The sequence below is a fragment of the Rana temporaria genome, chromosome 12, assembly GCF_905171775.1.
Source record: "Rana temporaria chromosome 12, aRanTem1.1, whole genome shotgun sequence".
NCBI lineage: Eukaryota > Metazoa > Chordata > Amphibia > Anura > Ranidae > Rana > Rana temporaria.
In genome coordinates, this window is record NC_053500.1 from 61,662,068 (window position 1) to 61,688,310 (window position 26,243).

General features: G+C 47.3%; 1 protein-coding gene across 2 annotated transcripts in view; it reads left to right on the forward strand.

Moving 5' to 3' along the window:
• The first annotated feature begins 325 nt into the window (after window positions 1–325).
• USH1G (USH1 protein network component sans) overlaps window positions 326–26,243 on the forward strand; it is a 54,090-nt gene continuing 28,172 nt past the window's right edge. The window contains exons 1-2 of one of the 2 annotated variants that reach the window (XM_040331606.1): window positions 326–747; window positions 15,166–16,108. In XM_040331606.1, the coding sequence (XP_040187540.1) occupies window positions 509–747; window positions 15,166–16,009 (1,083 nt within the window). In that variant the 5' untranslated portion in view covers window positions 326–508 and the 3' untranslated portion in view covers window positions 16,010–16,108. Of the gene's footprint in view, window positions 748–15,165; window positions 16,109–26,243 lie in introns of those variants that run through there. The other variant, XM_040331605.1, reaches the window with a different exon arrangement.

Sequence of the window (26,243 nt, forward strand, 5' to 3'; positions counted from 1 at the left end):
TAATCTTTCTATATGGACTATAAACTGAAAGACCTATGAATAAATGGTTGTGGAACAAATCATTTAAGTTTCCATTATTTCTTATGGGAAAATTTGCTTTGATATACAAGTGCTTTGGATTACAAGCATGCTTCCGGAACGAATTACGCTCATAATCCAAGGTTTTACTGTATCAATATAAAAAAGAGCCATTCAGTAGACAGTTTGTGTATTTTAAGTGAGTTTTAATGCAAATGTCATATCTGACTGGATTACCTCTATCAAAAAACAAATCAGAAATTATTAAAAGAAGGGTCATGCTTTTGCTTTGTTCTTTGTAATCCATGTTCCTCATTTTAATCTGCTTTGTTGTGTCTCTTTTAGGGGGGATCCAGATAAATGGGACATTTGGGGAAACACCCCTTTGCATCTGGCTGCTGCCAATGGGCACCTAAATTGCTTGTCCTTTCTAGTGTCTTTCGGGGCCAACATCTGGTGTCTGGATAATGACTACCACACGCCATTGGATATGGCTGCCACCAAGGGCCACATGGAGTGCGTGCGTTATCTGGATTCCATTGCAGCCAAGCAGAATGGTTTAAATCCCAAGCTGGTTTCCAAACTGAAGGACCGTGCTTTCCGTGAGGCAGAAAAACGCATCCGCGATTGTGCAAAACTGCAACGCAAGCATCATGAGCGGATGGAGAGGCGTTATCGAAAAGAGATGTCTGACCGTTCTGATACCATGAGCTTTTCCAGCTTTTCCAGGTACCCGAATATACCCTCTCTTACTGTTATTCTGTTACTCTGCAATGTGTGCCATACTGCTCCATAGAGAATAATAATAAAAAAACAAGGGGCAGGTTCATGACAGCCTAGGTCAGTGGTTCTTAACCTTGTTGGAGGTACTGAACCCCACCAGTTTCATATGCGCATTCATCGAACCCTTAATTGGAAAAATAAAATATGATTTTGCATGTGATGGGCACAGTGGCTGCGTTTGATGGGCACAGTGGCTGCGTTTGATGGGCACAGTGGCTGCGTTTGATGGGCACAGTGGCTGCGTGTGATGGGCACAGTGGCTGCATGTGATGGGCACAATGGCTGCATGTGATGGGCACAGTGGCGACAATTGATGGCACAGAGGCTGCATGTGATGGCATAGTGAGGCTGCAATTTATATATATATATTTTTTTGCTAGTCAGAGAAGGCTCATTTAAAATAACACAAAAACATTTTTTTTATCTGCCATTTTATATTAATAAAGTGCTGGTCACCTCATCTCAGTCAGCCTCCTACCCTCCCCCCCAATCCAGCCATTTAATTATATGCTCTTAACAGGTTCTACTTGCTTTTAAACAAGTTCAGTAGTCTTTTTTTAGCACACTGTCTGCTAGGTTCAAATTCCACTAGTCAGGCAGGCTTCTCGAGACTAGTCCTTGCCTCTCTAGCTCGTCACAGGCAGCGCCGACACACAGCTCTCTGCACAGCGCTCCGAGTCCCCCCCCTTCTGGCCGTGAGTGGAGTGACGTCACGCCGCTGGAAGGGACCAAGAGACTCCTTCATAGGGGGAGAAAACAGGCTGCAGCAGACAGGAAAGGGAGCCGGGAGGTGACGGTCCCGAATACAGGAGTGCACTCGGCACACAATTTGTACAGTGCCGCTGGCCGCGCTGCGGCCGTGGCAGAGCTTCACCTGCAGCTGCGCCCCCCCTCCTATACGAAATGGTATCGCCCAGGGCACCCGTCCGCCCCTGCCTTGTACCGGCGGCCCTGTGTGACCTCCGCCGAACCCCCGAGACTCATTTACCGAACCCCTGGGGTTCGATCGAACCCAAGTTAAGAACCACTGGCCTAGGTGGTTCTTCAGAAGATGTGGATTAAATAATGCTAGCCATGGCAAAGGATTTGTCATTTTGAGCATTCGTGTGATATACATTCCACGGTCACATTCACACGATTTACAATAGAATGAATGTGCACCAGGAGCTATCACATATAAAATGTGAAGAATAATAATCCCTCTACAAGAGAATCTACTGGCAATAACTCTCCATGGTGCTTAAACTGTGTCCTTATACAGCTAAAACACTTGTGCCGCGTACACACGATCGGTTCGTCTGATGGACCGTTTTCATCAGACAAACCGATCGTGTGTGGGTCCCATCGGTTTGTTATCCATCGGTGAAAAAACTAGGAACTTGTTTTAAAATTATCTGATGGTTAATAAACTATAGAAAAAAACGATCGTCTGTGGGTATGTCCATCGGTTAAAAATCCACGCATGCTCAGAATCAAGTCGACACATCGGAAGCATTGAACTTCATTTTTCTCACAACGTTGTTGTGTTTTACGTCACCTCGTTCTGACACGATCGTTTTTTTAACCGATGGTGTGTAGGCACGACTGATGAAAGTCAGCTTCATCTGATATCTGATGAAAAAATCCATCAGACCGTTTTCATCGGATGAACCGATCGTGTGTACAGGGCATTGGGGGTCAATTTATAAAACATTTGTTACACTAATGTCAGAAACTGAACAAAATTTTACCATACTGTGTTTTTGTATAGCTTAATTCCTGTATCATCAGCTCCATCTGGTGGCCAAAATGCAGTATCATTTCCCATATTCCCTATACGGCATTTTGGCTACTAGATGGAGCTAATTATACACAGAATTAATCTATTCAAAAACATGCAGTGAAATTTAGTCCAGCTTGAATGAATGTTTTTGACATTTGTGCAACAAATGTTTTATAAATAGACCCTAAAGGTCCCTACATACGATACAAAAATCGGATGGAAAAATCTGTACGATGAGTTTGTCTGCTGATTTTCAGGTCGTTAGTATGGTGCTTTCGACAGCCGATTTCGGTTTTCCGTCAGACAAAAGCTGGATGTGCAGACTATTAAATTTCTGTCGTATGTGAACTCAACGTCCAAGTTTTCTTTTCATTAGTATGGTTTTCGTACGACAAAAATTGTAATGCCGCGTACACACGGTCGTTTTTTGTGATGAAATAAAATGACATTTTGAAAAACTTCATTTAAAATGATCGTGTGTGGGCTTCACATCGTTTTTTGTCTTCTGAAAAACGACAAAAAAAAAATTCGAACATGCTTCAATTTTTTTATGTCGTTTTTCAAAATGTAATTTTTTGTCGTAAAAAATGATCGTGTGTGGGCAAAAACAACGTTTTAAACCCGCACATGCCCAGAAGCAAGTTATGAGACGGGAGGTAAAACTACCATTCATAATGGAGTAAGCACATTCATCACGCTGTAACAGACAAAAAAAGCACGAATCGTCTTTTACTAACAAGTAACCAGCTAAAAGTAGCCTCAAGGCGAATAGACCTTCTCCTTTAGAGTGCCGTCGCTTTGTTCATCATTTTTCAAAAACGATGGTGTGTGGGCAACATCATTTTTAATGTTGAAGTTGGAAAAATTTCATTTTTTTTTTTTTTTTTTTATTCTTTAGTTTGTATCTTTTTCTTTCTCTTTTCAAAAGCTCATACAGAAATAGGTACAACATTAGACACCTAGGCATTCAAATTTACATATACAGTTTAGGTATTACTTTCACCTTATTCCTCTAACCCAGATCCCCACATTCTTAATTCCCTGTCTGTCATTATATTATGTATAGCCCTACCATTGTAACCCCCCCCCCCCCCTCTCAAAAAAAAAAAAAAAAAAAATCCCCCAAAAACCCCCTCTACCCCTCCCCCCATCTCTGCCCCCTCCTCAGGGGTTTTGATCTCTATACCCAATATATGGAGTCCACACCTGACTGTATTTCTCCTCCTGCTCTCTCATTCCCATGGTCAAATTTTCCATCTGCTGAATTTCCGTTACTCTGCCCAGCCATTGTTGTCTTGTCGGCGCAGTCGTGCTCTTCCACAAAATTGGGATACATGCCTTTGCTGCCGTCATTAAATGTCTAAGCAGAGAGTTTTTAAACTTTACCGTGGAGATTGGAAAATCATTTAATAAATAGGCTGCCGGATTGTCTCCCAGATTTACTCCAGTAATTTCCTTTGCTGTATCCGCAACCATTTTCCAAAATTCTTTCAGTTTTGAGCATTCCCAAAATATATGTATCATGGTGCCCTCCGCCTCCCTACATCGCCAACACTGGTCTGATACTTCTGGAAATATCCGCTTTAATGCTACCGGGGTTCTGTACCATCTGGTTAAGATTTTATATCCCCCTTCCTGATATCTGATGGCCAACGAGGCCTTATGTGTAAACCTAAATAAATAAATTTTCTGAGTCTCCGAAAATGTGATCCCCAGCTCTCTTTCCCATGCTTGAATAAATGACAGTTCTTGTGGGGCTTCTGATTCCACTAGCATGCTATACATACATGACAGACCATGTCTCATTGGTTCTCTCTTTAAACATAGTTCTTCAAATTCCGATAGTCCTCTAGTCGCTCCCCCTTGTGATTTCATTGCTCGAATGGCGGCTTTCAATTGCAATTGCCTCATTGGGTGACAGGCTGGATCCTCGATTCTTGTAGTCCCCCCAGTTCGGCCATCGAGCATGTGCCAGCCTTTTATCTACGCGCTGGGCCGTCCACGACATGCCCCGTTGCTCCAGGGGTGGCCGGTGAGCTATACGCTCCAGGGCACACATATGACCGGGCTCTATGTCTGTGTCAAAGTGTGCCGGGCCGACAGCCATGCCGTAACCGCGTCTGGGATGCCTTTAGCCAGTCGTCGCAGGATGGGTAAGTAGCAGTCCCCTTGCTCTGGCAGGGTGGTGCGGCTGGGCAATCCTGGGGAGGTCGATAGAGGGTCCGCCCTGCTTTCCTCTCTCCCTTCCTCCCCCTCCTTCCCTATGTTCTGGGTGGCTGGGTCGGCCGTGAGGTGGGGGGTCCACATGGGGGGCTTCATCCTGAGGCTGTGTCTGCTGCTGCTGGTGGGCCTGCCTGGGGGGCTCAGGTGTTTGCTGCTGTGTGGGTGTTTTTTTGGTGTGTTCACTCGCGGCCGCCATTTTGGCGGTGCCGGGCGCTTTTATTTGATATCGGCGCCCGTTTTCTTGTAGCCCGCATGCTCTACTTACAGAACGGCGTGTCGGCGGCCATTTTGGAAAAGATGTTTTGCCTCTAGTGGCTAAAAAATCGGCGCAAACGGCTCCAGCACACTTCCTAAGGGACGGAACAGCACGGGGCAGCACTCTAGGAGGCGGACAGCAGCGGTACAGGCCTGGTCGGGGTGGTGAGTCCTCTGGGGGTCCCCTGTTCTCTGCTGTGGCTGGGAGGGTAGCCTGTGGGTCTTGCCTTGCATCCCTAGGGTGGCAAAAGGGTGGACAAGCATGGCGTCGGAACCGGATGCTTCTCCCCCCAGACATGCCGGAGTTAACCCTTAGTGCCCCTGTACCTGCGGTCTCTGTGGATGCTATTAAGACAGTCCTAGAGGCGTTTGTTGCCAGGGTGGAAGCGGCGTGTGGTCAAAGGGAGGGTAAAAAGCGCCCCCTCCCCCGCCTTCTTCTGGGGATGCCTCTGACGCGGAATCGGGCCCAGCTACTGCTCCCGGCCCTGGTTCCGAGGTGTCAGAGGATGCAGGCCTAGTCCACACGGACAGTGAGGATGACTCTGCATCAGGGTCGGCGCATGATAGGGCGCTGGTGGGAGCTCTTATCACTGCGGTGCGGGATACTCTAAAAATTGAGGATTCGGCGGAGACATCAGAGTTGTTGGTCCCTTTTGGGTTCCGTAAGCTGGCCTGCACTGCTAAGGTGTTTCCTTGTCTGGAAACGTTTTTGTACAAGGAATTGGATCGGCCGCAAAAGGTTTTTTTCTGTTCCAAAATGCTTTGCGGTCCGTTATCCTTTTGAGGAGGATTTCCTGAAGAAATGGACTTCTCCTCTGTCAGTGGACCCCCCCTGTGTCCAGACTGAACAAGGCTACCACGTTGCCTGTGGAAGGGGATCCTGCTTTCATGGACCCCACAGATAGGAGAGCTGAGGCTGTGGCCTGCTCCATGTTCACAGTGGTGGGGTCAGCGGTGAGACCGGTTTTGGCCGGGGCTCTAGTGTCTTAGACACTTACTTAATGGGCAAAGTTGTTGCTTCAGGAGTTGGAGGAGTATCAGGCTCCCACGGACTGTGTGGCGCTGGCGACCAGTTGGTGCAGGGCCTTAAATTTGTCTGAGTCAACGCTGGATACGCTTCCCTTGCTCTCCAAAGCCTCGGGCCTATGCGGTAGTGTTGCGCCACCTGATCTGGCCCGCAGACCAGTCTTCTAAGAAGGCCTTGGTGGACTTGCCCTTAAGGGGTGAAAGGCTTTTTGGGGCATCTCTAGATGACATTATAAAAGATGCCACGGGAGGTAAGAGCACTCTGCTCCCACAATCCGGTAAGGGCAAGGAGCCTCACCGTAGGCAGGGGCCCTCCTTTTCCGCCCCCAATAATTTTTTCGTCCGCCCGGTGCTTCAGGTAAACGTTCCCAGGCCGCTAAGACGCCAGCTGAAGGACAGAAGCGCCCCTGGTTCCGCAAGCCCAACAAGCCTGTGGAAAAATCTGCATCCGCATGAAGGTCTGCCTCCGCCGTCTCTCGGGTGGGGGGCCGACTTCGCGACTCAGTGGATGTCTCTTTTTTCCGACCGGTGGGTTTGCAAAGTAGTTTCCTCGGGTACAAAATAGAGTTTCTCTCTTGCCCACCGAACAGATTTTTTCCATCCAACCTCCAGCTTCCTCCAGGTCGTCGGGAGGCCTTGTTTGGGGCTGTTCGGGATCTGCTGGTGAGGGGGGTGATCGTGCCGGTTCCTTTACTGGAACGGTTTCAGGGATTTTACTCCAATCTGTTTGTGGTCCACAAGAAGGAAGGGTTCCGTCCAATCCTGGATCTCAAGGCCCTCAACTGTTTTGTCAGAGTGCAAAATTTCAGGATCGAGTCAGTTTGCGCTGTCGTCTCAGCGCTCCATCCGGGGGATTTCCTGGCGTCCTTGGATATCCAGGACGCATACTTGCATATGCCCATATGTGCAAAGCACCAGAGATTTCTGCGCTTTGCGGTCAGGGAGGACCACTTTCAATTTGCGGCCCTCCCTTTCGGCCTGGCGTTGGCACCACAGGTTTTTACCAAGGTGCTCGCCCCGATTCTGGCCCTGCTGAGGCAGCAGGGAATCGCTATTGTAGGATACCTGGATGACCTTCTGAGAGCTTCTTCAAGCTCAGAGTTAGAGGTGGATATGTCTATCACCTGCCAGACCCTCCGGAAATTCGGTTACTGCTAAATATTCAGAAGTCGGTGTTGGTACTGTCTCAACGCCTGGAATACCTGGGGTTGGTCCTGGATTCCTCAGAGTTTTTCTTCCCATGGAGAAACTACAGACACTGCAGGCTGCGGTGCAGCGGTTGTCAACCCAAAAGTGATCGTCGCTTTTGCATGCGAGTTTGGGGACTCATGGTGGCCTCATTCGAGGCGGTCCTGTATGCTCAGTTTCATACTTGAGTGTTACAGAGGGAAAATCTGACGCGTTGGGACAAGCACCCTTCGTCTCTGGATTACCAAATCCGGGTGAGCCGCCTGGTCAGGTCCTCCGTAGTGTGGTGGCTGATGTCTCCGGTTCTTATGGCCGTGAAGTCGTTCCTCCCGTGTCATTGGATGGTGGTCACGACAGACGCCAGTCTCACCAGCTGGGGGGGAGTGTGGGGTGTTCAGTCAGCACAGGGGCGCTGTCAATCATCAGAGGGGCACACGAAGTTCGGCTGCAGCGGCGGAAGTCGCTCACATCCTCCGGTGGGCCGAACAGAACTTTCCGGCTCTGTCGGCCGTGTACATTCCGGGCGTACAGATCTGGCAGGCGGACTACCTATGTCGCCAAACGCTAGACTAAGGAGAATGGTCGCTACACCCGGATGTGTTTCAGAGTCTGTGTCTAAAATGGGGCACGCCAGACGTGGATCTCCTGGCGTCACGACTCAATCGAAAGGTGTTGAGGTTCATGGCCAGGTCAAAAGACCCGTGGGCGGACGCATCAGACGCGTTGGTGGCGCCGTGGTGTCACTATCGCCTAATCTATGCCTTTCCTCCTCGTCTGCTCTGCAGATTGGAAGCCGAGGGGATACCGACGATCCTAATTGCTCCAGATTGGCATCGCAGTCCCTGGTACGCAGATCTGGTGCGTCTGGTGGCAGATGTTCCTTGGCACCTGCCACTGCGAGAGGATCTTCTGTCATCCTGCTTTACAGTCGTTGGCTTTGACGGCATGGCTATTGAAAGCCAGGTGCTGAGGGACCGAGGTCTGTCGGACTCGGTGATCTCTACCATGCTGTGGGCACGGAAGTCTACTTCCAGGAAGATTTACCATCGTACGTGGAAGGCTTACATCTATGTGTGAGGAGATGAATTGGCACCCCTGTGCATATGTGATGCCTTTGCTGTTTTCTTTCAGCGACCCTTGGCGGCGCACTCTCTGGTGTGTACGTTTGTGCAGGGGGTTCGGCATGTGGCACCTTCGGTGCGTCCTCCACTGCCTCCGTGGGACTTGAATTTAGTCCTCTCGGTGCTTCAGAAGCCTCCGTTTGAGAACATTAGGGAGATTCGCTTATTGACACTTTCCCAGAAGGTGTTTTTTCTGGTGGCAATTACATCGGTCAGAAGGGTTTCTGAATTGGCGGCCTTGTATTGCAAGGCTCCCTATTTGGTCATCTACAGGGATAAGGTGGTGCTGCGTCCGCAGTCGTCGTTCCTGCTTAAGGTTGTTTCGGCCTTTCACATTAATGAGGACATTGTTCTTCCATCCTTGTGTCCTCGGCCGGGGAATCCAAAAGAAGCTGCGTTGCATTCCCTGGACGTATTTCGAGACCTGCGGGTGTACCTGTCTGCTACGGCTCTGTTTCGGAGGTTTCACTGTTCGTGTTGGTGACTGGTCCTAAGAGGGGTCTGGCGGTCAGGTCGTGCTTCAGGCCTATGCTCTAAAGGGGCGGGCGCCCCCCTTCCTGGTCACGGCGCATTTGACCAGGGCAATTGGTGCCTCTTGGGCTTTCCGCCATCAAGCGTCTGTTTTACAGGTGTGTAAGGCGGCGACCTGGTCGTCAGTCCACACCTTCTCAAAGTTTTACAAGGTTGATGTGAGTGCATCTTCAGCTGCTTCCTTCGGCCGCAAGGTTTTGCAGGCGGCTGTTTATGGTTGTAGTTCCTCCTTTGAGGAGCTCTGGTTTGTTTAGGGTGCAGTTGGTTTGCTGTGTTTTTCCCACCCCTCGTTTTTCTGACACTGCTTGGGGATGTCACTAAGGTCACGATGCTGCTGTGTCCATCCATGAATGGAAGAGAAAATAGGATTTTTGTACTCACTGTAAAATCCATTTCTCTGAGTTCATGGACGGACACAGTACCCACCCCTCCTTTGTTTGTACTGCTTGTTAATGGACTGAGGCTGCAGATGCAGGGAGAAGGGGATGTACCCCGGGAACCACCCCCTGGGAGGTACTGCACTGTGTGATGTGTTTTAAAACTTAACATGCTGTTTTTCTGCCTAGTCAATCTCCTAGAAGCAGGATAATACCCTAAGGCAGGGGTGTCCAAACTTTTTTCAAAGGGGGCCAGATTTGATTAAGTAAACATGTGTGAGGGCCGACCATTTTGTCTGACATTCTCTGAATTAAAATTCGGTCTAAGTGTGTTCGTCCGAGCACTAATACACTGCCCAACAAGAATTCTTCTGCCTTTGTGGACGTGTGTGGTTAAGACATGAGCTTGGGCGTGTTATTTGGATATATAAATATATATCTTTTGTGGCCCCAACGAATCCCGGAGCGCCGCTCAGGACTAAGGATGCGTTCGGGCGTGTTATTTGGATATACCAAATTTATCGGTGTATAACACGCACCTTCACTTTAAGAGGGAGGTGTCAGGGAAAAATAATATGTACATTTTAAATAAAGAATCTTGAAGCAAAATAAGGGTCAGAGCCCATCTGCAGCCTCACCATTGCCATCAGTGCAGCCTGATCGATGCCCATCTGCAGCTTCGGATGGGACAGGGAAGGGGCGGGATGAGCACCAACAGATTACATACAGAAGAATCTCCTGTTTACTCGGCAGCCTCTTTAATACAAAGTCCCACCTCCTATGATAGACAGAACAATCGTGCAATGGCAGCCCAGGAGATGGGACATACTATTACAGATGCCGCAGCGCCAATAAATACAGTACAAAACCTGGGGGCCACAAAAGATATATATCCAAATCACCAGGGGGGCCGTAATAAACTGGAATGTGGGCCGCATTTGGCCCGCGGGCCGGACTTTGGACATGCCTGCCCTAAGGTTAAGATGCTACTGTGTCTGTCCATGAACTCAGAGAAATTGATTACAAAAATCCTATTTTTCAGGAGCAGGAGAATTGAATTTGGGTTGTTCTTAGGTGGAAGGTTATAGTAGTAGGAAGAAATCTACAGTTACATTAAAAAACATTTTCTTTTTACTATTTTGGGCCAGTTTTTCTTTGATAAAAAATAAAATAACTCAGGAGATATTCATTACCATTTACCACCAAATAAAAGCCCAATTTGTCCTAAAAAAATAAATAGCATAATCCACCTGGATGCAGTAGTTGTGATGACATGTACAGGTTTTACTAACGCATGTCAAAGTTGCAAAGTTGTGCTTAGACACTAAGGCTGCATTCACACCTAAGCGACAGCCGCATTCGTGTGTAGCGGCAGATTTGCCGCGAGTACAAATGTTTCAATTTTTTTTTTTTTTTCCTAAAAGTATTCCCATTGCTGTCTATAGGAAAACGCGCCTGTCGCGTGAAAAAAAGGGTCCGGGACTTTTTTTCAGGCGACAGGCGTTACGCGTCTATGAGATGTGAACCATCTCCATAGACAGCAATGGGAATTCTCCCCTCTAGCGGCAGAAGCGTCCCGCATCGGGCGTTTTATCGCTTAGGTGTGAATGCAGCCTCAGGGCCAGATTCTCGTAGATCGGCGTAACTTTGTGCGGGCGTAACGTATTCTATTTACGTTACGCCTCCGCAACTTTTACAGGCAAGTGCCGTATTCTCAAAAGTTGCGGCGGCGTAGCGTAAATAGGCCTGCGTAAGCCCGCGTTATTGAAATTGTGAAGAGGTAGGCGTGTGTTATGTAAAATAACCATGACTCGACATGATTGATGTTTTTCACGAACGGCGCATGCGCCGTCCATGGAAATCTCCCAGTGTGCATTGCTCCTAATACGCCGCAAGGACGTATTGGTTTTGACGTGAACGTAAATTACGTCCAGCCCTATTCACGGACGAGTTCCGCAAACAACGTAAAATTTTCAAATTTCGTCGTGGGAACGACGGCCATAATTAACATTGGTACGCCGCACTTATGCCACCATATAGCAGGCCCAACGTAAACGGCGTATCTGTACTGCGTCGGCCAGGCATACGTTCGTGAATTCGCGTATCTAGCTGATTTACATATTTTGACGCGGAAATCAGCGTTCACGCCCCTAGCGGCCAGCGGAAATATGCAGTTACGATCCGACGGCGTAAGAGACTTACGCCAGTCGGATCTAATAGAAATCTATGCGTAACTGATTCTAAGGCCCCATGCACACGAGACGCTGCTAAACTCGAGTTCAGAGGCATTTGGGCATTTTTTTCAACTGCCCCTGAACACATTTAATGTTATCCTATGTGTCCATGCACACGATCACGTTTTTTGGCGTTTCAAAGCAGTTGGGTTTAGGACCGTTTTTCCAAACCCAAAATTTTGGGTTCAGAAGCTTTCAGCTTTTGCGTTTTAGACGCAAATCGCGGCTAAATGCGGCAAAACGCTGCTAAACGCGGCACAAATAGTTTGATTCTGAGCTTGGGGAGGGTCTACAGTGTTTTGGAGATAAACGCTGACAGCCGCAAATCGCGGTAAAACGCCGCAAAATCGCGGCAAAACGCTGCGCAATTCGCGGCAAAAACGGGCGTTTTAAATGCCGGTTTTTGCCTTTGAAAAGCTGAGATTAGAGGCGTTTGTAATAGCGTCTCGTGTGCATGGGGCCTAAGAATCAGGCTCATAGATACGACCGGCCAGACTCGGAGATACGACGGCGTATCTGGAGATACGCCGTCGTATCTCTTTTGAGAATCTGGCCCTAAGATTTGTTTTATTCTTATGCACGAAGGGCTTAGTATGTGCTGCGCTACCAATCTCAAAATTATAAATGTGACATACCATGCAAACCACCTAAGTACCAAGTGATAGCAATAGTGTCTTTCATACACATCCAGTGTTACACTGTATCAGTTCTTTAAAAAGTGACAGTTCATCAAAAGCGTATGATGTGAGATTCAAATCCAAATTCTTCTCAATTCTTCTAAACCACCTCTCCTGATCACCATTGTGCCCCTTACCTTAGTAGCATGATATACAATGTGTGTAAAATCATATCCAGCTTGGTTCTCATCAGTCAATACTATGTACCAGAGTCCTCCGTGGACCTGAATTGTGGCCTCCCACTTACTAGGGTGCTCATATCCTGTGAGGTGTTTCTCCAGGGTAATAAAGTGCTGGTCCCTTTAAGAGTGCCTTACCCATGCAATGTGCAGTGATTGCCATTCTATGTCAAATTAAAGAGGATGCCCCTGAAAGTGTATTGTAAAGGAATGCTTTATTACAGTTAAAATTATGTGTAACACTCTTTACCTAGGTAGATGCTAGGAGGTGAGATTTTTGTCGGAGCAGGTCAATTTGAACAGGCCTAGCTGGAAACTAGGCCTGTTTGTTTTGATCTGAGTGGGCTGGGAGTGGCTCATAGTAGGCTGGTGATTCAAAGATAGCATCATCTTTTAGTTACCTCCCTCTGGCTTTTAGATGATTCTAGAAGAGAGGAGGGGAAGAGAGGTGGAGCTGTCCGAGGTGTTTCAGGGAGCCCTGACCAATCCCCCAACTAGGATTGGCAGGGGGCAGGCTTTTCTTGATATACCCAGGGTCAGCCCAGCTGGGGAGGAGTTGTCGGGTGGAAGAAGCTGGAGATGGAGCACTAGGTTGTTGGGGCCTTTGAGGCACTCCCCAGTCTGGGAGTGAGATGACCTTGGGCAAGTGGGGTTTGGGTGCAAGTCGGAGCCTTTCTGAGAAACAAAGAAGAATCTGGACAGGAGGCACAGAGAGGGACCGAGAAGGACAACGGGAGTTAGTGTTGCCAGGCAAGTCTCCAGGAGGGATCCACTGGAGTGAAGCCAGGAAGGCTGGTGAGTGACAGGCACAGTTGGGAAAGCTGGGGATGCATGCTGGAGCAAACTGGGAGTGTGCAGTCTGAGATGGATGACGAGCCAGCAGGAGAGACTGTGATGTCATGGGCAGTGGAGTCAGGTAGCTGCTCATGTCTGACAGAGTCAGAGTTGGGCCTACCATGTCCTACAGTTTCTGTACCAGGAACCAAGTATTGTACAGTAGAGAGAGAAACAGTCTGAAAATAAGCGTGCTGGAGCTTTAGAAGTGTAAATAGAGGCTCCAACTGATCATGCAATTGATTTTACTATTGATTCGGGGCATCCCATAATTTCCCTTACCCTATCCAAGTTCAAAATCTCTCAATAGAATACAAAACAAACATACAGACTGTTCATTGTCTCTAAGGTGAATAGAAAGTGAATGCCGGGCTAGGCAGAGGTGACGACAACATCCAGCAGCCCCTATGAGGGTATCGCTACAGATGCTTACATTCATAAATGTAGCGCTACCCCCGCAGGAGCCGCTGGTTGATTTGGGACCGGCCTACCAAATTACCCTGGCAGTGTCTAGGGGTGTAACTGTGAGAATAGCAGCAGTAAGTGGAGGTCCAGACATCCAATAAAGAGTTTTCAATGCTTTATTGCCCAGGCCAAACACGGTCAACATCAACACACATTGGGAAGGTCAAGGTTGATGAACGAAGAAAAAAAAACATGCGGTATCAGGCCTGGATATAGAACAGAGCAATCAACATTGCTCTGTATAGAACAGGGGTCTCAAACTGGCGGCCCTCCAGATGTTGCGAAACTACAAGTCCCATGAGGCATTGCAAGGCTGACAGTTACAAGCATGACTCCCACAGGCAGAGGCATGATGGGACTTGTAGTTTCGCAACAGCTGGAGGGCCGCCAGTTTGAGACCCCTGGTATAGAACCAACTTTGCTACACGTCACCACTCTGCTTGGAGTGGGTAAAGTGCCCCCGGACAGACCCCTATGATAGGCCTGGCAGCCGGAGCGTCACTCTGGATAATACTGGGAGGAACAGGCCCCTCTCACAGACCTGACTCTAGGGCACCTGCCACGGGCCAATTTCAATAGAAGACTTGGGTGAATGAGGAAAAGAGAATCCTCCCAGTAGACTTTTCTATAAAGGGTCCCCGGATGACAGCAAGCATACCTGTCAGTGGTCTGGACACCCGATCCCAGACTGGGATTCTGTCAACAGCTCTTGGAACCCAGTGAAGCGCTGGGGTCCCTTCTCTCATCAGGATGAGGTTTGATGCAGAGTTCAGCTCTGGCCAGGTGGGCCGCGATGGCGGGGTCCATGGATGCGCGTACCCTGAAGGTGGGTACCTCACCTGGAATGGGGACCCCGCGAAGACTGCCTAACACATGACCCCTGTCCCAGATATATCCTCCCCCAGCATGCCCGCGAGGCAAAAACTCCTCCAATTGGCTGCTGGGGAAGAATTGCTCTGCCAGAACCCCTCTGGCGCCAACTGCCGGCCAGGGGTGGCATTGCACCCCCTGACCACAGACTGACCCAGTGGACTTTCTGGAACGACAGAAGTCCCAAATTTAAGTAAACACGGAATGGGAGCAAGGTAACTCTCCCACTCTCCACTAACTTTAGGCGTAGTGCCCATGCTGAAAGCAAGGGGGAGCTACATAAAAAATGCTATAAGCAATCACAGGGGTACAGTTCTTCCTGGTTTGACGAAACTTCCAGTCTGCGATCCCTTAGGCTCTGCCCTATGCGCTATGTCACACAGCACATATCAATTATATTTCATTAATAAAGTCTTGTATTAGGTCCAGGCTCCAGCTGACCGTGTCCAGGATTGGACACCTGTCCCTTACCGCATGTAACCCTGTGGTGTGTGACTGCATGCAATCTCATGTTCTCGTGACCCCCTCATGTCTTTTAGGAAACCGATGCATTATAATACAGCTACAATGAATCTAAAAGTGCAATCATAGTAACTCCTTGTCTGTTTGTTTCTTTTCCCAGCTCAGTGAGCCAGCGCCTCCCCAGTGCCACATTACTTGCCACCATGCCATATTCCCACACTGCGGGCACCACAAAGGGCAAATCAAAGATGCAGAAGAAACTGGAGAAACGGAAGCAGAACGAAGGAACTTTTAAGATATATGAGGATGGTCGAAAGAGTGTGCGCTCACTTTCTGGACTTCAATTAGGAAATGACGTCATGTTTGTGAAGCAAGGCACCTATGCCAGTCCCCGGGATCGAGGCCGACAACATCTCCGGGATATGTTTGTTCATGAGGAGGATTCGTTATCAAGGGCTGTCAGTGACCCTGGATTACATGTGGATTCTGCTCACTCTGAAGTCAGCACTGACTCTGGACATGATTCCCTTTTCACCAGACCAGGTCTTGGCACTATGGTTTTTAGGAGGAACTATCTGAGCAGTGGGCTGTTTGGAGTAGGCAGGAAGGAAGACAATGAACATACCATGCAAAGGGAGCTTGTGAAGCTGCGGAGTAGACTCAAACGTTCTTCAAGTTTGGACGATAGTATTGGCAGTGCCCGTAGCCTGCAGGAGAGAAACGAGCAGGAGCTGCCATGGGAAGAAGAGGAGTTAGGGTTTGATGATGAAGAGGAACCTGACACCAGCCCCTTGGAGACTTTTTTGGCATCGCTGCACATGTCAGAGTTTTTCACCCTTTTGCAGGCTGAAAAGATTGATCTGGCAGCTCTGACACTTTGCTCAGACAATGACCTTAAGGGTATACACATCCCCTTAGGACCTCGCAAAAAAATCCTGGAGGGTATCCAGAGGAGAAAACAGGCACTAGGTAGACCCCAATCAATAGGCGATACTGAGCTGTAAGTATTTCAACGATAAAAACATTCTTAAATGATATACTGTATTTTTATCTGAAGCGATGATGGTAAATTATATTTTTGCAGTTGTTCTAAAGAAGCATTGCTGGAGTATTCAACCAAACTTTGGAGTCCAGCCGGAAAACTTTGCATATGATCAATTAGGATGAGTTTATTGTGCAAACACCACCAGTAACTTCAAAAGTAGTAAGAGCTAAACACTGTTCATATGATAGTTTTCTTGGGCCCAGAGCAGCTCCTCAGCAGATTGATGGTTATCTGTAATAGAGTAAAATGGACCCCAGAGGGCACTTATAAGTGTAAGTTAGTATTTTTTATTATAAGGAATTTTAAAGGAAATAATTAACCACTTCAATACCCACATATTGCCATATGACATCTGCAGGTGGGATCTCCTGACTTCCTTGACTTCCCAGAGGTATAGGGGGCACGCGCGCTGCGTCACTTGGGAGCCGATGCTTCATACAAATAGAGCTTTCTTTTGGTGGTATTTAATCACCACAGGGTTTTTATTTTTTGCTAAATAAACTGAAAAATACAAACAATTTGGGAAAAAAAACGCGTTACCTTTGTTATTGTTATAAAATTTTGCAAATAAATAATATTTTTCCAGAAATTGGGCTAAAATGTAGACTGCTACATTTCTTTGGTGCGAAATAACCCAAATAAGGGTATATTGTTTAGTCTGTAGGAAAGTTATACAAACTATGGTATATATCTGAAAATCAATCAATCTTGATGTACCGATAGCCTATCTTATTTCTTGAGGCCTGAAAATGCCAGGACTGTACAAATATCCCCCAAATGACCCCTTTGGGGAAAGTAGACAGTCCAAAGTATTTAGTAGGAGGCATGGTGAGTTTTTTTAATTCACGTTTTTTTGGAAAATTAAGTAATTGAAAAAACATATTTTTTTTTACATACTGTCATGAGTGCAGCACATCATTATCATATGACTGGAGGGGTGCTGATCAGGGATAATAATCGTTTTTCCATTTTTTTTTCTTTTTTATTACATTCTTTTTCTTTTTTATTACATTCTTTTTCTTTTTTGTTACGATTTTTATTTTTACTGAATGAAATGGATTCATTCAGTGTTTACTATTATTAGCTGTCACATAGATCAACACAGTAATACACAATGATTGGCATTAATAAAAAACCCTGATCTTCTGTGATTGTCTGGTAGACACAGTGGGTAACAGATCGTGCTCTCAGAACGACAAATGCCGCATCCGCCTGTTATTTGACTATGGGAACCGGCTAAAGTCATCTCTGTTTATAACCCATGTTGTACAATGATTTAAGTGGTAAATTGTACCTTCTAGAGAATTATGTAATCTAGGCAGGCAGATACTTATTGCAGTAAAAAACATAGGCCCAGATTCTCAAAGGCGTTACGACGGCGCAGTCGTAAGTCCTAATCTGGCCCCGGGTATCTATGCGACTGATTCTTAGAATCAGTTACGCATAGATACCCATTAGATCTGACAGGCGTAAGGCTCTTACGCTGTCAGATCTTAAATGCAATTATTTTTCCCGCCGCTAGGTGTCGCCGAAGTTGTTTTCCCCGTCGCTTATGTAAATTAGCAAATTACGACGATTCCCGAACGTACGCGCGCTCGACGCAGAGAATTTACGTAGTTTCCGTAGCCTTTGCGACGCGTAAAGTTGCCCCTGGGTCTATGGAGGCGCAGCCAATGTTAAGTATGGCCGTCATTCCCGCGTCAAAATTTAAAAAATCTACGTCGTTGGCGTAAGACGTCCGTGAATGGCGCTGGACGCCATTTACGTTAACGTCTAAGCAAATGACGTCGGTGCGACGTCATTTAGCGCAATGCACGTCTGGTAATTTACCCGACGAAGCATGCGCAGTACGCTCGGCGCGGGAACGCGCCTAATTTAAATGGTGCCCGCCCCATTTGAATTGGGCGGGCTTGCGCCGAGCGCTTTTACGATACACCGCCGCAAGTTTACAGGTAAGTGTTCTGAGAATCAGGCACTAACGCTGTAAACCTTCTATGAGAATCTGGGCCATAGATTACTCTTTTTGGACCCTTAGGGGTTTATTTACTAAAAATTGGAGAGTGAAAATTCTGGTGCATTTCTGCATAGAAACCAATCAGCTTCCAGGTTTTATTGCCAAAGCTTAATTGAACAAGCTAAAGTTAGAAGCTGATTGTCTACCATGCACAACTGCACCATATTCCAAGTGCTCCAGGTTAAGTCTCCCCCTTAGAGTCTCGTCTTGTATCAGGCCCTGTGGACAGCTAAGACCGCCCACTTTTTTATCCTTGCTAGTCTTTTCTTATTATGGAGATATGGAGAGTTGGAAGCCTGAAATACTTGATTGATGATTCGGCTTTTCTGTAAGCAATTTTTTTAAGAAATTATTGTAAAATCGATGTAATTAATTAGAAGAGTGAAATTGTTGCTACTATGGTACTTACCTTTCTCTAGCATGGTACTTACCTGTTTTTCAATGCGACACAGCTTTCACAGTTCCTGAAGACGTGGGGCAACTGACCCAAGATGTCTGTTGAACTCACTCAAACCTTACTATTGTAATCAACATGCTAGACCAAATTGATATATATTTTCAGCATGTATGCTTCATGGAATGAGAAAGATGTATGTATATTATGTTGATACGGCAACACATCCAAAGAATTACAGTTCATAACATATTAGCGCCAACCCTGTCAGAAAGCCAATGAGACTAAATAAGTACCAGGCATATGACAAGAGATTATTGAAATTCAACATATTGTGTCAAAGATAGATTTCCTTTCAAAACAGGAGAAGCTTGCAATGATTTGCTGGCCCAGTCTGTTGAAACAAGAAGAGAGACACACACAGACACAACTCTCTTGCTTTAGAATGGAGAAAGGGCTGAGCTCCAGCCAGGCATCAGCTTTAATAGCCTCATGACATCACAAATACATGCATTTGATTGGTTCACATTAAACAGACACACTGTCAGGTCACCTGTGGCCAGGTGACAAGTGCACCCTGTAGGGGTCAGGGATGCACCGCAGGGAAGTGAACCCTATAGCCGACTACTGCTGGCAGGGAGGAAGCGTGACCCAAGATCACCCAGGGCGCGGAGTCTAAGACCCAGTTTTGTATTCACCAGAGCCCTTGGTGGTAGGGATGGTCTTGGCCGCAACTGGGTCCAGGTCGCGTTCCCGGGATTCCTCAGATCACACTCCGCAGGGAGAAGGGGGAAGCAGCCAGCAGAACAAACAGTGGTGATGGACAGGCCGAGGTCAGGGCAACAGGCAGACAAGGATAGCCGTGGAACATGCAAATAGTCAGGGGCACAGGCAGACAGGGAAGTCGGGGACAAGCCAAAACGGTACACGGAAGAAGATCGTAGCACTCTGCAACCAGGAACTAGCAATACACTGCAGACAGGAACTGAGCATTGGAACACTGTTGAACAGCACTGCAGACCTGTAGAGCAAAGGTTAATATAGGCTTCCTGGGATGGACTAGGGTGGAGTCATACAGGAAGAGGAAGTGATAAGAAGGGAAACCAGAACAGGATCTGCCTCTAATGACCACATGGAGATCAGGTAGGCAAACAGACATGATGCATATTCATGACAGTACCCTCCCTCTTACGAGGCCTCCCCCTTCCCTGCCTGGGTCCAGGTTTAGAGGGAAACTTCAGATGAAAATTCTTCAATAGACGAGGTGCAAAGACCTCTGATGCAGGAACCCAAGACCTCTCCTCAGGACCAAAGCCTTTCCAATGAACAAGGTACTGAAGAGCGCCTCTACAGAGTCGGGAATCCAGTACTTGACTGACCTCATATTCCTGATTCTCCTCAGAGACTGGTGCCGTGGTGGGGAGAGGACGAGAGAACCTATTAAGGACTAAAGGCTTCAGAAGGGAAACATGGAAGGAGTTAGAGATTTTGAGGTTTTTGGGAATCTGAAGCTTGAAACAAACTGGATTCAGCTTAGCCATTATGGTGTATGGACCAATGAATCTTGGAGCAAACTTCAGAGAAGGAACTCGGAGCTTGATGTTTCTGGTGGAGAGCCAGACTTTGTCCCCTGGTTGAAGAGATGGCGGTTTACGCCTGCGGCGGTCAGCAAAGCCTTTGAATTTGTCGGCAGCTGCCCGGAGGGAATCATGGACGTCGCTCCAGATGGAATTGAATGACTCTTGAGCTGAAGCCAAAGCTGGGATATCCAGAGAACAGGTCATGGGAAGTGGAAGTTGAGGATGTCTTCCATACACTGAGAAAAAGGGTGTTCTCTGCGAACTGGTATTCACATGATTGTTATGGGAAAATTCCGCCCATGGAAGTAGAGAGGACCAATCGTCATGATGAGCGGAGACTAAGGTACGAAGAAAAACCTCTAACTCCTGATTAACCCTCTCCGTCTGCCCATTGGATTGAGGATGGTAAGAAGAGGAAAAATCCAAAGCAATATTGAGGGATTTGCAAAAGGCTCTCCAAAAACGAGACGTGAATTGAACACCCCTGTCCGAAACAATATGAGAAGGAACCCCATGAAGACGGAAAATCTCTCGAACAAAAATGGGGACCAAAGCAGGAGCAGAAGGCAGACCAGGAAGGGGAACAAAATGTGCCATTTTGGAGAACCGATCGACTACCACCCAAATGACCGTATTACCGTCAGACAGTGGAAGATCGGTGATAAAATCCATGGCGATGTGAGCCCAGGGCTCCTTGGGAATGGGCAAGGGCATGAGGAGACCAGCAGGAGCTTGTGTGGAGGATTTGAACTGAGCACAGACATGACAAGCCTTGACATAGTCTTTAACCTCTGAGCGGAGATTTGGCCACCAATAGTGACGAATAATGAGTAGGAAGGACCGGAGGAAACCAGCATGGCCCGCCACCTTGGAATCATGTCCCCAACGAAGGATCTTGGCTCTTAGCTCAGTGGGGACAAAGGTCTTACCAGGAGGAATTTTAGAGTCCAGGGTGGTAGAATGGGCAACAATGCATGAAGTTGGAATGATCGGCTCAGGTTCAAGAGTGAGATCTTCGTCCAAGGTGTCAAAGGATCTAGAAAGCGCATCAGCCCGACCGTTGCAGGAACCAGGTTTGTATGTAATCGTGAAACTGAAACGGGAAAAGAAGAGACTCCACCTGGCCTGTCTGGGATTCAGACGTTTAGCATTCTGTAAGTACTGAAGATTCTTGTGATCGGTGAAGATCGTTATGGAGTGAGGAGAACCCTCCAAAAGATGACGCCACTCTTCTAGCGCCAATTTAATTGCGAGAAGTTCCCGGTCACCGATGGCATAATTTCTCTCTGCCTGAGAAAATTTTTTGGAAAAGAACGCACATGGTTGACGTCTCTTCTCAAAAAGTTGAAGAAGCACCGCTCCCACTCCCACAGAAGAAGCGTCCACTTCAATAAAGAATGCCTCCTCAGGGTTTGGTCTCCTCAAAAGAGGTCCAGAGACGAAGGCCTGTTTCAGATCGTGAAACGCAGAGACAGCTTCGGGAGGCCAGTCTTTGGCATTAGCACCCTTCTTGGTCAAAGCGATAATAGGCGCGGCAATGGAAGAATAATTCCTGATGAACTGCCTATAATAATTTGTGAAACCAAGAAAGCGCTGTGTGGCCTTGAGGCTAGCAGGAAGAGGCCAATTGGTAATGGCTAAGACCTTCCCAGGATCCATACGAAGGCCCAAGCTTGAAACAAAGCATCCTAGAAACAGGACCTCAGAACATTCAAAGGAGCATTTCTCCAGTTTGGCATAGAGATTATTCTCTCTGAGGCGCTGGAGTACAGTGCGAACATGGTTCCTGTGGACATGCAGATTTTCCGAAAAGATTAGAATGTCATCCAGATAGATGACAACAAACTGGTACAGCAGGTCCCTGAAGATTTCGTTGACAAAGTTTTGAAACACGGCTGGGGCATTACATAACCCGAAAGGCATGACCAGATACTCATAATGGCCATCTCGAGTGTTAAACGCAGTCTTCCACTCATCGCCTTCTCGTATTCGAATGAGGTTGTACGCCCCCCTGAGATCCAACTTAGTGAAGATGGAGGCACCCCTCAACCTATCGAACAATTCAGATATCAAGGGTAAGGGGTAACGATTCTTAATAGTAACAGCGTTTAATCCTCGATAATCAATACAGGGTCTCAAGGTACCATCCTTCTTGGCAACAAAAAAGAACCCTGCTCCTGCAGGCGATGACGATTTCCGAATGAAACCTCTGTCAAGGTTTTCTGCGACATACTCAGACATGGCCTGGGTCTCTGGGATGGACAAAGGGTATGTGCGACCCCTGGGCAGAATTGCTCCAGGAACAAGGTCAATGGCACAGTCAAAAGATCTGTGGGGAGGAAGCACCTCGGCTGATTTCTTACAGAACACATCCCGGTAATCGCTGTAAGCAGTAGGAAGATCCGAAGATACTGATGTGGTAGCAACCGGAAGTTCCCCCTTAGGAGTCACCTTGGAAAGACATGACGAGAAACATGAAGGACCCCAAGCCAGAATCTGCCCAGAAGCCCAGTCCACATGGGGAGAGTGGAGCTGTAGCCAAGGAAGGCCCAATACAATGGGAGTGGAGGCTTTAGGTAGGATGAGAAAGGATATCCACTCCTGGTGAAGAATCCCTATCGACATCCTAATGGGTAGTGTCTGGAAGCGAATAGGACCCCCTGGGAGAATAGTGCCATCAATTGCCGAGACTACCAGCGGCGTAGTGAGGGGTGAAAGGGTAAGCTTCATAGAAGAAGCAGTTCTCCAGTCCATAAAGTTGCCGGCAGCCCCGGAATCCAGATATGCAGAGATCGATAGGGGAGAAGTGCCTACATGAAGGGACACCGGAAGGAGCAGACGGGAAGGTGATGTTTCTGGGTCCAATACTCCACCTTCTAAATGTATTAGACCTGAGCGTTTCCCGGGCGAAGCGGGCAGGAGGCACGAAGATGGCCCTTGCCTCCACAATAGAGGCACAAGCCCAGAGTTCTGCGTCTAGCACGTTCTTCGGGTGTTAGTCTGGTCCGGCCCAACTGCATAGGTTCCTCAGCAGGCAGGGGGTGGTCTACGGAACGAAGTGAGGGAAGCACAGACTGACTACGACCTAGGGAGTGCTGGTGTCTTTTCTCAATGGACCTCTCCTGAAAACGAATATCGATCTGATTGCACAGGGAGATGACATCGTCCAGACCGACGGGGATGGTTCTTCCCGCTAATTCGTCCTTCACTCGGTCAGAGAGGCCATGTAAAAAGGTAGCGACCAGGGCCTCATTGTTCCAGCTCAATTCAGCAGAGAGTATACGGAACTGAAGAGCATATTGACCCACTGAACGAGATTCTTGGCGGAGACGTAGCAGAGCACTGGCTGCTGAAGAGGCCCGAGCCGGCTCTTCAAAGATGTTCCGAAAGAGCTTTAGGAAGTTGAACAGGCTGGAAACTACCGGATCATTCCTCTCCCACATAGGGGCAGCCCAGGCTAAAGCTTCACCGGAAAGGAGGGAAATAATATAGGCTACCTTTGCCCGATCAGACAAGAAGTTTTGAGGCTGTAGTTCAAAATGGATGGTGCACTGGCTAAGAAACCCCCTGCAGGCCTTGGAGTCTCCAGAAAAACGGACTGGAGGTGGTAGCTTCAGTGAATGCGACTCTGCGACTGGTGCGACGGGCGCAGCCGCTGCCGCTGGTTGTACTTGGGGTTGTAGATTCGGGGCTCCCAACGAGGTCTGAAGCTGATCAAAGCGGGAAGCCAGATCCTGAAGGAAACGCATCACCTGAGCCTGATTAGCTTCATGCGTCTCGAGTCTGTGAACAACGCCCTGTAATGGGTCATCTGCAGGAAGCGGCACGTCGGTCGGGTTCATGGCTGTTCAAACTGTCAGGTCACCTGTGGCCAGGTGACAAGTGCACCCTGTAGGGGTCAGGGATGCACCGCAGGGAAGTGAACCCTATAGCCGACTACTGCTGGCAGGGAGGAAGCGTGACCCAAGATCACCCAGGGCGCGGAGTCTAAGACCCAGTTTTGTATTCACCAGAGCCCTTGGTGGTAGGGATGGTCTTGGCCGCAACTGGGTCCAGGTCGCGTTCCCGGGATTCCTCAGATCACACTCCGCAGGGAGAAGGGGGAAGCAGCCAGCAGAACAAACAGTGGTGATGGACAGGCCGAGGTCAGGGCAACAGGCAGACAAGGATAGCCGTGGAACATGCAAATAGTCAGGGGCACAGGCAGACAGGGAAGTCGGGGACAAGCCAAAACGGTACACGGAAGAAGATCGTAGCACTCTGCAACCAGGAACTAGCAATACACTGCAGACAGGAACTGAGCATTGGAACACTGTTGAACAGCACTGCAGACCTGTAGAGCAAAGGTTAATATAGGCTTCCTGGGATGGACTAGGGTGGAGTCATACAGGAAGAGGAAGTGATAAGAAGGGAAACCAGAACAGGATCTGCCTCTAATGACCACATGGAGATCAGGTAGGCAAACAGACATGATGCATATTCATGACACACACCCACTCCATGATCCCTCCCAATCACCCTCATTTACGCCCTCTGTTCAATGTCCATATTTGGAAGAATTCCTCTGGTTACAAGATTCAAACAGTCCTTTGGGTGAGGGGGAGACATGATGAGGGGGGAGTGACAGTTTCTTCTTGAAGCTAAGGAAAGCTATACAGGAAATGCAGGGGGGATGGGTTGACTTCCTCTTGAATGTCCACACAAGGCTCAAAGTGTGTAGAAGGGGAATGGGGAGGCTTGGACACATCTGTTCTTAATAAAAGTCTTTTTGTATAATGCTGGATTCATAACTTTAAAAATCATTATATATCATTCCTGATATAAACTCTTTAACCACTTAACGCCCGCCCACTGTATATATACGTCCTCTTTTTAAAGATGGATATCTCGGTAACGGCAGCAGCTGCTGCCACAACCGAGGTATCCATCTCTTCTGTGGGCGGGCGTGTAAACAATAATGGCGGTCTCTGCGGCGGATTCGCCGCGAGATCGCCGTTATCGGTGGCGGGAGAGGGGCCCTCCCGCCGCTCTTCCGCGCCCTCCGCCGCTTACCGGAGCCATCGGTAGCGGCGGAGGAGATCGGATGCTGCTGCCTGAGCGGTGAGGACTCGACTTAGGGCAAGATGGCCCCCACCCGTCCTCATAGCTTTGCTGGGCGGAAGTGACGTCAAAACGTCAGTCCCGCCCAGCGTCTTAAAGAGACAATTTTTTTATTGTCATTTTTTTAAATGACAAATTTTCCCTTTTTTTTTTTTTCTTGCATTTAAGTCTAAATATGAGATCTGAGGTCTTTTTGACCCCAGATCTCATATTTAAGAGGACCTGTCATGCTTTTTTCTATTACAAGGGATGTTTACATTCCTTGTAATAGGAATAAAAGTGATACATTTTTTTTTTATTATTTCAGTGTAAAAAATTATAAAATCAATAATAATAAATAAGAAAACCAAAAAAAAATTATTTTAAAGCGCCCCGTCCCGACAAGCTCGCGTGCAGAAGCGAACACATACACGAGTAGCGCCCACATATGAAAACGGTGTTCAAACCACACAAGTGAGGTATCGCCGCGATCGTTAGAGCGAGAGCAATAATTCTAGCCCTAGACCTACTCTGTAGCTCAAAAAATGCAACCTATAGAATTTTTTAAACGTTGCCTATCGAGATTTTTATGGGTAAAAGTTTGACGCCATGCCATGAGCGGGCGCAATTTTTAAGCGTGACATGTTGGGTATCATTTTACTTGGCGTAACATTATCTTTCACAATATATAAAAAAATTGGGTCAAATTTATTGTTGTCTTATTTTTTAATTAAAAAAAGTGAATTTTTTCCAAAAAAAGTGCGCTTGTAAGACCGCTGCGCAAATACGGTGTGACAAAAAGTATTGCAATGACCGCCATTTTATTCTATAGGGTGTTAGAAAAAAATATATATAATTTTTATATATAATTTTTGGGGGTTTTAAGTAATTTTCTAGCAAAAGTCTTGTAAACGCCGAATCTGAAAAACACCTTCTGTCCTTAAGTGGTTAAGGAAAATAATCTTGTTGTGATACATATATTTCACACATGCATATATATATGTATATAAAAAACAATATAACTTCATAAAAATATATAAGAAAAATAAATTAAGATAATATAAAAAGGATAAGACATTTCTGTTGTTCTAATAACTAAAATCAGCTTAACTCAATACAATAAAAC